The following is a 15,867-nucleotide window of genomic DNA, read 5'->3' as shown; positions in this document are numbered from 1 at the left end:
TCCATTGAAATACTGAGAATTTTCAAAGCTTGTGGCAAGAATAATTTTCTAAATAATAAAGAAAAGGTATGAAACACGAAACAAAAAATATGTTTGAATGCATTAAGATTTACACCTTATTCAAAAAAGAGGGCATCATAAAGGACTTAAAAGATAAGTCACAGACTGAAAGAAGATATTCAAATATCTCGGATATATTGATCTGAAAATTGATAGTTTGAGATCATTTATAGCACTTGTCTATACTTCTAAGGAACAGTGTTTTTTAAATATGTACTTATTGTTGAATTCTTTGACTAATGGGTGGGGCATATTATTATAAAGTAAATTGAATGTATGCCATTGCAGAAATTAAAAAAAATTATGGATGGAGGAGGGCAGGTGGGAACAGGGGAGGGAAGGATGTTAGGGTAGGAAGTATCACCATGCTATTAAAACTGTGTAATGAAATAAATAAAATTTTTTCCCTTCATATAAGTAAGAGAAAGGAATACATTAAGCTTTTAAGCTCAGAGAGAAAAAAGATAAAGGAGTCAGAAGGAAAAAATGGATAAGAATACGAATAGGCAATTCATAGAAAAAGACAATCACTTCTCTTCATGCTACTAGTATTCAGGGAAGCATAACATGTAACAGGGTTATTGGTGATGTTCTAGATGGTGGAGGCTCTTCCAGGCGCATTTCTGAATGACACCTACATGGACCAGTGCACTTGGTTGTCCTGTACTCAATTTGTTGCATGAGCAAAAAGCAAACATTTTCTGTTGTAAATCACAAATATGTTGGGGTTGTTGTTCTAGCGTAGCCCAGCTATTTGGACTGATACAATCTTTGACTCCCAATATAATTTTTCCCATATGAATTTACTTTACATTCTTTCTTATCTTGCTCAAGATCAGAAAATTAGTCATATGATCTGTGCTTTGAAATCATGGTTTTATGGTCAGCTACATACAAAACCACATACTTTATACCTCTCTCAAGGATTGGTAATTGCTCACTAGCATATTAAATTTTCTGAGCAGTCTTTCCATTAAAAACCTGTTTTAATTAATTTTAATCTTCTATTTCACAAACTCATTCAATTTTGGAACTCTAAAAATAACTTTTGTTAACATCTGACAAAAAGAAAAAAAATGTTTTTGGAGACTATGTCCTAAATAACCCTTTTTCTTTCTACTGCAAATTAAATACATCCAGTAGGTCTACTCAGAAATAGAGGGAGTAGAAATTGAATTTATTTACAGTTCACTCAAGGATTAACAGCCTTTGTACAAGAATAACTTTCAACAGAATTGACTTGTAAGGAAAAAAGTATTCAATTGAGACATCCAAATCTATCAACTGGCAGATGAGACTACACAGAATAGATAACACAGATTGCCACTAGATATGTGTCCTTAATCATGTAGGTTGGTGATATTTTTGTAGAGGTGAGGTATAGATAAAATATAAGTTGCAAAATCTATTAGATTATTACTGCAGATAAAGAGGGGGTAGACAGAATATTAATGTTATCTAGGATCACACAGTGAGTGAAGGTTAAAGTAGCTAACTAGTAGCATGTGTTGGATGCCAAAAATCAAGGACTCAGAGTCATAGAACACTCATTCTTTGATATTACTCAAACGTCTTATTTGAAATGCAATTGATAAGAACTTAAATATTAGGCAGAAGAATTACGGTGATTAGCATCTTTGTATATTTCTGTCATAGCATTAAAAGGAAACTTGCCAATTTGTCAATAAAAACCCCAAGGAAGTGTGCCTTCTTGCCTTGTTACTGTTTGAGAAAATGGTCCAGTTGCTGGTTGAGAAAATGAACTGCTTAAAATGAGGAGGCAGACAACTGTGTGGGTCTTGCTAGAAATTTCCCCCTTATGAAATTTAGGTAAGAGTAAAGAAATCTCTTCTTTTCAGTGAAAACTCCATATTTAAATAAGCTAGAGTGGCTGGCCATCTGGAATGAAGAGAGTACAATGTTACATGACCTTCTGTCTTCTTCCTTTCTTATGTGTTCTGACTGAAGACAGATCTATTTAAGTTGACATACAGTAAAGACAAAAATGTTAAGGGGCATAAGAAACTACCAAGGTTTTGCCTTTGTCTACATAAATAAGAATTACAGACAGGAATAAAATTCATAGTATAATGTTTTAGGGACTCAGAATCCAGATATTTTGGGAGAGATGGCTCAGCAAAAACACAAATTACTTTTAGACCCAATCTATTATTTATTATTTCAGTTTCTAAAAGATGCACTGACTGCATCTTTTGGATGAAGAACTCAAAGTCACTGTGATTGTTCATTTGGCCTATCTCTTGCATACATAAATTCACATATTTTACATGGGCTTATGCATGTGTGCTCTAAGAGATTATCATGTCATGAGAACAAGAAGGTCACCTCAAAAATAAAAATTTAGAATATCATCAAAAATATATTAATTTCTTCTAACAAGATGATAGCCTGTCAATAAGAGGTTTTAGTTAAATTATCAGAAACGGTAACTTATTTTGGGAGTAGGGTCATTATTTTTAATCATTATAGTTATTTTATCACAGAGTTCAAAGTGAATGAAAAAGTTGAAGTATTTCATTGAATTATCTGTGCTTACATCAAATCACGTTTTAAAATACCATCTATCTTTCTCATTCCAATACTTCCTAAGCCTCTTTCACTCTTACTTCCAAAAGTTTTTGGTCTCAATAGATCTCGTTTTGCTATTTGACGAAAGACAAAGTGTTTATGCTGCATTCAAAAGTTTCCTATACCCTCTCAGTTTGTGATTGAAGAGGATTCCTAAAAAGTTCTAATTCTAGTTATAATAATTTATGATATTGAAAAGGAGTGTTTCTTAAATTTAAACTCAATTAGAAGTGTCATATTCAATTTTTAAAATATTGTTTTGAAATAAATTTATTACTGTTTACTTAAAACTTGCCATGTATATTCTGATTAAGAACATTAATATTTGAAAAGTAAATTGTAGATAACTCCATACATAAATTTCCTAACTTTGGGTCTGAGTTTGTTTTCTACTTGATTTATTATTCCTTTCTGTGTAATATTACATATGTTATGGAATACAGTTATTTTTAGATAAAGTAAAGGTATTTGAGGTCTTGTGATGCAATAAATACAGGCTATTGTTCTCTTTACTAAAGGTGAACAAGTTTAATACATTGATAAACTTGTAAAACCAGTAGCCAGTATTGGCAAACTTGTATTAAATTAAGTGGTATTTAAATGTTTAGTTATTGAGACAACTAGGCAAATGAAGGCGATACTAATTAATGCATCAGACTTAAAATCAAGGATCTATTAAAAGAAATTCAAATGAAAGTAACTCTATTTCCTCACACCTGAATATTTGGGCGAGAATCTCATCTTTTGACTCCCATGTCATTAGATCGAGATTTAAATATTTTTTAAAAGCATTGAAAATAAACATAAAATTTTTAAATGTGAATAGTGAATTTAAAAATTGCAGGTATATAATTCAAGGTACTTAGAACACTCACGTATTTTGTGAGATTGGAAGCAAGTCAGCATTTTCAAATAGCAGGTAATAGAGATCTGTAGTGTTGCATTACCAGCTCAACATTGCTGCGGGGCATCAATACAATGAGTAAAGCAATGTGACACAGAAACAGATATTAAAAATTGAATTCAAGTTTTATCATGTTCATGATATAGATACGAATGAAAAAAATTCAAAAGTGAATTTGAATGAACTACTTATAGTGGAGCACTTAAGGAAATACTGTTTTAAACAGTATTTAGGATATGAACTACAGAATGAAGAATCAAGGATCCCCTTACATGGTACACTGAAGTGGTTTTCAAGGTCCTTTATTTAACGTCTAGTTTTCAAACATGATCATACCACCTTCCACAAAGAGACTGAATGAGCACCTATGAGGTTTCTACCTGGACATTTATATGACCTAATTCATATCATAGCAAAAATCACAGCTACTTTTTCTGCATTGCCTTCAGAAAGGCATAAAAGAACATCACAGGCTGTTGTGCAATGCTGAATTTGCCAAGAGTATAAGGAGTTGGTTTGAAAGGATCCAAAGGTATTTTCTCTAAGGTTTCAACTCTGAATTATATTTGTAAAATAGAATTTAATAGTAGTGAATAATTTACTGAACTGGTTCATCCAGTTAGTTAAGATACTTCTAAGGATTAGGGCCATTCACATTGATTGAATTACTTAGCTAAACACATTTTCAACAAACTTAAGCACTGGGTTAGGGATGTACAATAGCCAAAATAATTGTTGATACCTTCTTAATCACATGCTCTTAGCAACATGATTTTGAAACTCTGTTCATCAAGAGGTAGAGTCTATATCTTTGGCTCACTATTTGGGGCCAGCAACAAGTTAGAGAATTGCATGAGCAATGAACAAATACACAAATAAATAACTCCCATTAAAGAAAAGCCTTTGATGTCTTCAGTAGTAAAGTCTATGAAAGAAATGGAGAAAAAGGATCATTTCAAACCCATTTTACAAGGCCAACATTAACCTGATATCAAATCCTAATTCCAAAAGGATTATCCCTGGATACAAGGATGGCTCAGCACTTACATGTTTGTGATATAACACACTCACAGAATAAATGAAACATGATAATCTCAATAGACACAGAATTCAACATACTTTCATGATAAAAACTCTCAAAAAAAAAGTATAGAAGGACTGCAGCTATACACAAAATGGCTGTGCTAGTATATGACAAACCTACAGTCAACAATATGCTCAATGGTAAAAAATTGAAAATTGAGGGCACATAGATTAGAACGTATCACTATGCTCCAAAATCTGTGTGTGAAATGTGTTCAAAAAGAAAAACTTATGAGCTTTTAGGATGATGACCAAGACAAAAATACCCACTGTCATGATTCTTTTCAGTGTTATCCTAGAAGACCTAGCTACAGAAATTAGTCAAGAGAACAAAACAAAAGGTAAGGAGCGTATACTTACAGTTGACCTTGTAAATAGGAAACCCTAAAGAAATCAATCAAAAATCTGTTGGAACAAAGAATTTCAGTGAAGTTGTAGTGTAAAAGATGATCGTATAAAGTCAGTAGCATTTAAATAAACTAACAATGAAATATCCCCAGAAATCAAGAGAATAATCTTATAACTACCAAAATACTTAGGTATAGATATATCTAAGGAGGTGAGATATCTTTACAAGGCAAACTAAAGAAACTGAAGATACAAGTAAGTAAATATAGATCCTGTGTTCATTGTGTGGAAGAATTAAGATAGATAAAATATCTATATTACCCAAGTTATATACAGATTCTATGAAGTCTGTATGAAAATTCCAATGGCTATTTTCATAGAAACAGAAAAAAATGCTGGCATTTAGATGGAACCACAAAAGACTGTCAAAGCAACCTAGAGTAAAAAGAACAAACTTAAACCATTGCAAAATCTGATTTCAAAATGCACATCAAAGTTGCAGTAATCAAAATAACATGATATTGGCATGAAGACAGTCACATACACAGAGATGTCAAGAACACAGACAGGGAGCAAGATAATCTATTCAATAAATGATGCTGGGGGAATTGGATATTAATTTGTTTTTTATCTTATTTTATTTATTCGAAAGACAAGACAGGTCTGCTTTCTCTCTGTTTCTCTGTCTCTGTCTCTGTTTCTCTCTCTCTCTCTCTCACACACACACACACACACACACACACACACTCACATACCGAGGGAGAGCTCCCATCCTCTGGTTCACTCCCCAAATCCAGGAAATTGATTTAGGTCACCCACATGGATGTCCAGCACTTGAGCCATCACAGGAGGAGTATCCAACCCAAGTACCCTGACAGCACACATGGCAGCTTAACTCCAAGGCCAAACTTTTGCCCCAGTCAAGTTTTTGATGTACAAATAATTTTTTGTGTTTGAACACAGCTGAAAAAGTAAAGCCCTCTCTGCTTTGTAAAGGCTGGGGAAAAGAATTACAGAAAAAAGAGAGAGAGAGAGAGAGAGAGGGGAGGGGAGGGTTTAAGATGCCAAGAGGGGAAAGAAACAGAAGGCAAATATTTGGGAGATTACATTCTGTGTGCTGCATGAGTTTTCCCTTCAATGCTGTCAATACTTTTGGAGTTAGAAGATTGGGGAAGTTTGGGAAACTTAAGGCACAAGCATGCAATCAATTGTATCTTGGGCCTCAATCACGGGCCAGATGTGAAAAGCAAAACTTTTCTCAGAAATCATTTGGGTTACTTCAGATTCATATTAGTGTCTCAGAATCTCACTGCAAAAGTTAATCCTACTTCACAACAGTTATTTTGAATAATATTTCATTTTATTCTAAATTTTCCAGAACTTTCGATGAACCACTGGGAACTGAGTGATGGACAGCATGTGCTATATGTAAGAGAAATGATGTGTTGAAAAACACTGGCACAAACAAGACAATGAAATTGACACTTCAATCCTTACACTCAAAATACTTGCAGAAGTCTAGAAACACGATTTAATCAATCTTCTTTCATAAAATACATTAAAGTTGTGGCTGAGTATCGAAAGGGTGATGTCTATTGTATATTTTACCTCATGCTGCAGAAAGATAATTGGAACAATTTTTTCTTTTAATGTGTGAATTATGAAAAGATTTAGGGAGATTGTCTAATAATACAGCAGACTGATTAGATGAATTAGTAAATTAACTCAAGCTGTTATTATATATATGTGAGTCTTCTGATATGGGAATATTTAATTGGTTCCTCAAGGGTGTTTATTAAAGTGCCGAGATGGCTGTGTGTGTCCATTAGAAAAAGAAACTAGCATTAAAAATAGGCAGCCGTGAGTTCACCTTCACACTCATAGGGATGGACTTTATGCAGATGTCACAGCACTGAACAGCAAAGTTGTAATGGAGACTCAGTGCTGGTTAGTTTCATTTGCTGTATCAACCTCCCAACTCTTTTATCCCCAATCCCATCTATCAGAAATGGTGGACTCCCCCATCCCCCTGGGAGATATCCCTATGTATGCATATTCCATTTCCCTCATATTTTTCCTCTATTCTTTGTTGTTTGTGCATCGTTCTCATGTTTACATCCTCATCTCTCTTCTAAGGAACCAACACATTAAGATTTAATGTAATAAAATAAAGAAAAAAAAATAAGATTTAATGTAATGTCCTGTGATGGAAAACAGAAGGCGGGGATTTAAAGCCGTCTGAGTTGGGTTCACATCCTGACAGCTTTGTTTAATAATAATAACACTGAGTTTTCGTTTCTTGTAATCTTAAGATAATGATACCTATCTGTCATGATGTGTGTGCCAAATCAAGATGATATAGATGGAGCTTGCAGCATTTGGGCCTTAGTTAGTAGCTGATGTGGCTTTCTTTTTCCTTTTATTGAAAACCAGCTTTATTCCAAGTGATGTTGTTTCTTCCACAGCTTTCTGAGTGTAGCTCCTCTGTTTTGGTTGTTTGAAGAGAACTCAGCATTATTTTGCTGCCTTGGTTTCCAGAAGTTTATAGAAAAGTTATATTTTTCCTGTAGTCATCCCTTCTGCTCTGCAGGACACTCATATCTCTTCTAAGCAACAACGAAATCTTTACAGTGACTCTTTCATAAGAACTTCAGTTATAGGGAGGGTCAGTGTTACCTCAGTGATGTATGCAGGTTCTCTTCACTGTTACATGTGATCGCTTCTTTTTAATTCCAAAGGACTTTGAAACTCTGTTTTTAGCTTCTCTTTATCCCAGCTGCTTTTGGCATCTTAACTGACTTCATGAACCTACTGATAAGCCTTCTGATAGCTGGTTTCTCACTGGCCTTTACCTCCAATCCACTTTGCAAATGCCATTTACAAAAACACATTTTGGAACTTTGAATCACTTGGAAATATTCCTCTGGAAATTTGAATTTTGAAGTGATCCTCTCTGCCCACAACCTTGTGTTCCTTTTCTTCCCAAATCCTTTCACTTCCACAAAACCTGTTCTCTTGCTCCTCACACATTCCTGCTTCTGGAATCCTCTCCAGTCTGCCAGTGTACAAGTGCCCTCTCATCTCATTTTCTGCAGAAGTATCCTGCATTTGAAGCCTGTACTTATTCATTCATTTATCCATTTGGTCAGTCATTTCACATTTATTGAGCACTTTGTATGTGTCAGGCACTGCAGTAGGAACTGTTCTTTCTCATGACCACCGCGTTAGGACAACTCATGATAAACAGGCGAGCTGGTCCTTTCACAGTATGCTCTCACTGATACTTTTGCATCCCTCATCCTCTTGGTTTCTACCAGGTCAGCTATGTACTTCGCTCATTTGTTCACCTGTTCTTGGGCCTTCTGGCTCTAGTTACCTCTACAGAACATTCTGTTTCCTTGTGACTCCCTTTCTGATCGGGCCCTTAGTGAATATCTAATTGCTCATACGTTCTGGGCACCTTTTATTTCTGCAACTTCTATTCCAAAACTTCACATACTTTTTCCAATTGTATATCATCCACATTATGCTCTTCTAGTAAATTTCCCAGCCTGACTTCACTAAAAAATAGAGGCTGTCCGTTATGAACTCTCTTAGCCTCACAATATTTTTCTATACTTGGCATCTATTTTTCCACCCAAAAAGAAACATAAGATAAATATTATGATCTGAATGGTTCCCCAAGTTCCTATGTTGAAACAAATTGTTAATGTGACAGAATAAAAGTGGAGCCTTTAAGAAAGTGAGTAGGTTCAGCAACCTTCTAGCAGGGCTGGAGGTAATGAGCTAAATGCTTTTGTGCCCTAATGCTTCCTACACTGTGGGAACACAGCATCAAGGTGCCATCTCGGAAAAAAACCCACTCTAGTCACAGAGCAAATCTGCCAAGGTCTTGATCAAGCCTCCAGAACTTGAGAAACAAACTGCTAGGTGTTCATAAATATTTTCATTTTTGCCCTGAAAACCAACCAACACAGTAAGCTGGGCAAACATGATTTTCACAACTAGTTCCTTTATGTGTACTTTGGCTTCACCTCTTCTGACTCCCCCCGCCCTTTTTTTTTTTTGCAGTAGACTCTTATCCTTAGCTGACACAGATTCTAAACATTTTTCATCCTGCTCCAATAGAAATTTATACTGACATCCAACTCTAGGAGGAAGACACCTTCTCTCCTTCACTAATTTCTCCTTCACCACAATGCCATGCCCACATTGCCCGCTCAATCTAACAAAATTATTTGAACACCCAATTGCCACTCCTTACTAGTCCTTCAGGTCTCTTGTTACTGGAAACAATGGACTACTTCTTGTGTTTACCATCTGACCAGCACTTGATAAGCAGGATCTCTGGCAAAAGTCCTGGACTCTTTCTGCTCCATCTCAGTGTTGATCCTCCACCTCCTGGCTTTTGCATTGACTTGAAGTTTGACCTCTTGCTCCAGGTCTGACTCCCAGCCAAAACTTATCATTTGAATCTGATGATAGATTGGCATTCTCTGGCAAATCTTTAGAATATGCCCACAGTGCCTGACATAGTTCCAGGCTGTGTAACTCTACTCTGTAGCTAGTAAGTGTGTCTGGTTTCCCTGCTGGGTCTGGTCTGACCTCGTCTGTGTGGGTGACTCTTTATGTCTCATTTTCGGTTTCATGATACAGCCCTCTCTTGATGCTTTTTGTGTGCCTCCAACTAGACTGTCAAGTGTCCTGTGAGATCTCTTCTTTCTTCTTTTCTCACTCTCTACTCTTTTCTTGGCAAGATCTCATGCACTCCATTGGCTTAAACACCATCTCTATGTTGCCAACTTCAAACTGATGATTCTAATTTTGAATAATTTTCTAGATTCTACATATGTAATGCAAATTGCCCGGTGGACAGCTTCTCTAATTTGGACCTCAAATTTAACATATTTAAAAGTAAATTTATCCTGTTTTTTCCTAACCTTCATCTTCTCTTATGTTCTTTACTTCAGTTAATGTAATTTTTAACTTCTTAAACCTCTCAGATCTCAGATTTCATGTCCAAGCCTCCAATGCGTGTCTTCTTCTGCCAAAGGGGGCTTTCTTGGTTTCTTTTTCTCTATTTGAAGCTCTGATAACAATTCAATGTCTATATCTGAATTTCAATGGAGGCTGAAAAATAATCTGTCTGTTCCCAGGGGGGAAGGGGAAATAATTTGGAGAATATCCAATGAACATTTTTCCTACTGGCACATGGAAGACAGTTGCTATATATGTTTGCAAGGTAGGTGAATGAATAACCACAGACTACAGACTATGAATGGATTGTCATTAGGGATCATTCTGTATTGGTGTTCTAACATTTCAGATTACTTATGGGCTTCCAATTTGAGAAAGCCAAACATTATTGGTTTAAGTTTGGTCTGGAAATTGATTGTACTGATTAACAAAGTATTGTGATATTTATTATATATGTCACTCCATGTTCTGTTGCTATAATAGGTCATATGAGGCTGGGTAGCTTACAAAAGATTGAAATTTTTATCTTTTTGGCTTATGGTTCTAGAGACTGGACAGTCTAAGAACACGATGCCAGTAACTGCTTGTTTCTGACGAGGGCCTCATGCCTCTAAATTCATGATGAAAGCAACAGAGAGGGAATTAGGCCCTTTTGGGAAAAATAAAACATAGCATTGCTTTTTAACAATCCACTCACATAGAAACTACTCTTGTCTCATAAATGTGAGAACTCACCCACTAGAAAAAAAAATAATCCCTTCTAATGATTTAATCACCTTTATATTGGAAATCAAATGTCACCATGAGTATCAGAGGGAATAAACACATCAAACCATACCAATGATTCTTACTGACAATACGTATGTTGAGAGATGGTCATAAAGAACAGCAATAATGTAATGTTCCTTACAATAAATATAAATCATGAAAAATTATTTTCCAGATTTCCCATCTTTTAGGCCATTCATTTCAAAATCCATCTAGTGAAGAGTTTGTTGGGATTGTCACAGTCTATGCAGAGTAGTTTTATTCTCTGGAGGTGAAAGAGTTTGGGATGTTAGGCCTGGCTCTGGACTACTACCTGGCTGGGTATAACTGATAAGATACTCTGATAAGATACTCTGATACATCTAAAGCAATGATTTAAGGGATGAGCTTTTAGGCTGTCTTCAAGTGTAAAGGTTATTTCTATGATCTGTTTGAAAGTGTTGGTTGGGAGAGAAGACAACCTAGGGAGTTTATTATTTCTAGTTAAACTGTTATTTTTATTTAAAGCGTGCTTATGATTGGCAAAGTATTACTGGAACTTAAAAACCAAGTGAACACACTATCTAAAATTATGTGAGATCTTTCCTATTGCTGTCTTTATTTTCAGACTGAAGTATAGCAATTATTTTGCCTATTTGCAATGACTATTCCTTCCTCCAGTGCTCACAGGATATCTTATATATGTCATATTGCTAAATGGTCCACCATAGAGAGTAGACAATGACTTCTGTTATCTTAATACCACCGTCTCCGAAGATGGTGTTATTGCAGCAGAAATAACTATGTGTTTATTGAAAAACAAAATCTTGAGTGGTTTTAAATGGGCTTGTTTTGGGACCATGGAAGTAAAAATGGCACCATAGAATTATGTGTATCAGTTCCCAGTCTCATACAATTTTCTACATATACCCGGGTTAGATGTTTTACTGTTACCCTATTCAGCATCAATAAATGTGTTTTTGCTTCAGTTTTCATTTTTGCACTGGATAACACTCATGAATCTGCAAGAGAAGATACCAATCTCACAATTACCCAGAAATTCACACCAGTTAAATTTAGTGGGGGCCGGCTGTTCGGTCCTTCCCCAGGCCCTGCTCTCCTCCCTCCGTCCGTGTCCCGGCCTTGGCAGCCGTCGCAGACTCCCCATCCCTCCCTCACCCCTTCCTGTCCGCGGTGCCTCGGTGCCTCGTTTCCGGCCCCAGACCTCCGTGTGTCGGGGAGAGCAGGGGGGCCTTGCGGAGCCGGACGAGACAAGGACGACCCTCCAGCCCAGCCCCGCTCCCCCGCCGCCGCCATGGCCATGAGGCAGACGCTGCTCACCTGCTCGGGCCACACGCGGCCCGTGGTGGATCTGGCCTTCAGCGGCATCACGCCTTATGGCTGTTTCTTAATCAGCGCTTGCAAAGATGGTAAGCCTATGCTACGCCAAGGAGATACCGGAGACTGGATTGGAACATTTTTGGGTCACAAAGGTGCCGTTTGGGGTGAAACGTTGAATAAGGATGCCACCAAAGCAGCCATAGCCACTGCGGATTTCACAGCTAAAGTGTGGGATGCTGTTTCAGGAGATGAATTGGTGACCTTGGCACATAAACACATTGTCAAGACTGTGGATTTCACAGAGGATAGTAATTATTTGTTAACTGGTGGACAGGATAAACTGTTATGCATATATGATTGGAACAAACCTGAAGCAGAACCTAAGGAAATCAGTGGTCACACTTCTGGTATTAAAAAGGCTTTGTGGTGCAGTGAGGATAAACAGATTCTTTCAGCTGATGATCAGACTGTTCGCCTTTGGGATCATGCTACTATGACAGAAGTGAAATCTCTAAATTTTAATATGTCTGTTAGTAATATGGAGTATATTCCTGAAGGAGAGATCTTGGTTATAACTTATGGACGACCTATTGCTTTTCATAGTGCAGTAAGTTTGGACCCAATTAAATCCTTCGAAGCTCCTGCAACTATCAATTCTGCATCTCTTCATCGTGAGAAAGAGTTTCTTGTTGCAGGTGGTGAAGATTTTAAACTTTATAAGTATGATTATAATAGTGGAGAAGAGTTAGAATCCTACAAAGGACACTTTGGTCCTATTCACTGTGTGAGATTTAGTCCTGATGGAGAGCTTTATGCCAGTGGCTCTGAAGGTGGAACACTGAGGCTGTGGCAAACTGTTGTAGGAAAAACATACGGCCTTTGGAAATGTGTGCTTCCTGAAGACGACAGTGGAGAGTTGGCCAAGCCCAAGATCAATTTCCCAGAGACAGCGGAAGAGGAGCTAGAAGAAATTACCACGGAGAATTCAGATTCCATTTATTCTTCAACTCCTAAAGTTAAGGCCTGAGCATGAAGCATTTACCACAGATAATAAACAACGTATGGACTAAGAAGTGTCTGCCTTCCAGAGTTACTCTCTGTTTAGGACAAACACAGCAGTAAATAACGGGGAATATGAATTAGCTCGAATGCTGGAACAACTAACTTGGTGTTACCTGTAAGTGGAAACTCAAGAGTATCTGATGAAGGCAGGTGGAGTTATACTCTTATCATACAACAGCCTGTTGTCTTTTTAATGAACATGTGCAAGCCAACATACCATTTCTCTTATTACAATTAGATTTCCTGTAGCTGTTTATGTTATTATGAAAAAGACAAATATATTGGCCTATTTTCTGACTTTTCCCTTAAAACAGAATGCTTTTGTTTTTTCTTGTTTACTTGTTAAGAGGAGGGAATACAGGGTAAAGTAACTGCTTTGATTTCCTTGTACCTGCTTTGGAACATCTAATTGTTTTTAGTTGTCTAAATAAAATGGCTCTAAATAAAAAAAATAAATAAATTTAGTGTATACACCAACTTAGTAGTTCCCTTGTGATGGTCTTGAAAGGGTAAGCTGACTTGCAATCAGCATCTGTAACCCATGACTTTGTACTTTTCAGAGATGCTACATGGATTAAATCTGTTAGAGTTGCTGTGCTTGACTTGTTTATGAAATGCAAATAATTGTTCACAAAGCATATTTAGTGAGCCTCTATTATCTGTTCTGTTGAATTGAAAAAGAAATCCCACCTCTGTGGGGGCATATGTGCAAGTGTAGAGACAAAACCTTTGTTTTGTCAGGCAGCTAAATGCTATCAAGGAAAAATAATGCAGACTAGGGAAGAGAAGTGCTTAATGAGAGGGGCGCTGCTTAATTTCACTGTAGTCAAAGAAGGTTTCTGAACAGCTGATATCTGAGCAAATACTTGGGAGAAGTGTGGGAGAGAAGCCTCTTAGATAGCTGGCAAAAGCATGCTTCCAGAAGAAAGAAGGCCATATTTTAAAATTGCTCATAAGTAGTAATAATCTCTTTCTCTTCCTACAATACCGGGTTGGGTGGAGCAAGTGAAAATAATTTATATGATCTGTATATTCTTAAATATTGAACTCATTCTCATTGCTTTTGTAGTTAGTATTTTTATAGCCCATTGTTGTAAAGTCGACTATTTCCTGTCTCATGAAAAGACAGAAATTCTCTGACAGAGAACTTAATGGAAATGTAGCAGCTACCATAATGTTAAGGCTTACTAGTGAAAATATACTTTATCTGCGCCTCCAAAGAATTGATAAATGACTAGAAGATGTCAGTATAAAAAGAGGAGCGAGTAGGAGAAAATAATGCAAGGGAAGTGTCAGGTTGATGTAGTAGCCTGGTGAATCATCTTCAACATTTGAGACATCAATGATTCTTACGACACAGGAGGGAGATTTTTCTGTTTAGAAACACTTCTCTTTATAGTAGGTTTCTTTCTCTTTTTTCTCTGTATTGCTGTCTCCACCCTTTCGCTTTCTTTTTGCTTTTCATGCCCTTTGCATGCCAATCTTGTGATGTTTCTAAGAAGAAAAATGAGTAGTAATTGAGAAAGGGGAGCATTTAACATTCAAAAGAATATAGCTTAGGGTATGTTTCTTCCTTATTTAAAATGTATTTCTTTATTTGGAATGGTGGGGCTGGAGAAAGTATAGGAGAGGAAAGGTGAAAGGAAAGACAGAAAGAGAGAGAGAGAGCGAGAGCCCAAGCCTGAGACTGGGCTGTGGCCAAAGCCTGAAGCTCGCACTCCAACTAGGTCTCCTACATGGGTAGCAGAACCTAAACACTGAAGCTATCGTCTGCTGCCTTCCCAGCTGCCCCATTTCTCTTGCAGCTCCCTGCTTGTGGCCTGGGAAAGTAGCTGAAGATGGCCCAAAGCCTTGGGACCCTGCACCCACATGGGAGGCCTGGAAAAAGCTCCTGGCTCCTGGCTTTGGATTGCTCTGGCATTGTGCCCACTTGAGAAATCAATCACTGGATGGCAGATCTTTCTCTCTCTCTCTCCTTCTCTCTGTATACCTGCCTTTCCAGTAAAAAATAAATCTTAAAAAAAAGGAAAGAAAGAAAGAAAGAGGCCCATTTCCCATATCAGGGTGCTTGGACTTGACATGCCTTTCTGGATCCTGATCTAGTTTCCTGCAATTGTGGATTCTGAGAGGTAGTGTTGATGGCTCAAGTAGTTGGGCTCCTGCCAACACTGTAGGAGAATTCCTAGCTCCTTATTTTAGCTCTGGTCCTGTCCAGCCATTGAAGACATTGGGAAAGTGAACCAGGGACAGGAATTATGTCTTTCTCTTTCTCTTTCTCTCTGCCTCTAAAATAAATAAACAACGTAAGGAGTTTTTGTTGATGTAAAACAACTGAAATCCATACATGGCATTTACATAATATGCATTTTTGCATTAACATTTAAAGACCATTTCTGTTTTCCTCAGCCTTGATAGTACCCAAATATGGTCTGAAAATCAGACCATTTTTTGTAATGATTTGTAGACAATACATTTCATATTATTTTGTTTATGTTATCTCAAGTTGGAGATTCACAGTTCTTTCTGAGCATCTGCTGTATAACTGTGACATACCATTAGACAGCATTTGAGTGTCTAGGAAAGCAAACAGGGCTAGAGATATAGGACACTGGGGCTTTAATTTTTTAGTTGGTAACAAGAAAATGATTTCTATTTGAACTTTCTTATGTCTCTTGGCAAGGGCTATGGACAGTGCTGTGCATGCATGGAGCTGGGGGTGAACTCATTTTTGACTCACTGAAGTGCAATAATGTGGC

The 15,867-nt window shown here is 37.1% G+C and overlaps 1 protein-coding gene across 1 annotated transcript; it reads left to right on the top strand.

The window, feature by feature from the left end:
- Positions 1–11,938: 11,938 nt before the first annotated feature.
- On the top strand, positions 11,939–13,117 carry LOC101533183 (serine-threonine kinase receptor-associated protein-like). Its single transcript, XM_036495107.2, has one exon. The coding sequence runs from the start codon at positions 12,024–12,026 to the stop codon at positions 13,074–13,076; it is 1,053 nt and encodes a 350-aa protein (XP_036351000.2). The 5' UTR covers positions 11,939–12,023; the 3' UTR covers positions 13,077–13,117.
- Positions 13,118–15,867: the final 2,750 nt, after the last annotated feature.

The sequence above is a fragment of the Ochotona princeps genome, chromosome 7 (genome assembly GCF_030435755.1).
Source record: "Ochotona princeps isolate mOchPri1 chromosome 7, mOchPri1.hap1, whole genome shotgun sequence".
NCBI lineage: Eukaryota > Metazoa > Chordata > Mammalia > Lagomorpha > Ochotonidae > Ochotona > Ochotona princeps.
The sequence above is the reverse complement of the archived record's forward strand: the minus strand, read 5'-3'. Positions and strand labels throughout refer to the sequence as shown.

What these genes read in the sequence shown, in the direction of transcription:
- LOC101533183 (XM_036495107.2), top strand. Translation starts at nt 12,024, where the DNA reads ATGGCCATGAGGCAGACGCTGCTCACCTGCTCGGGCCACACGCGGCCC.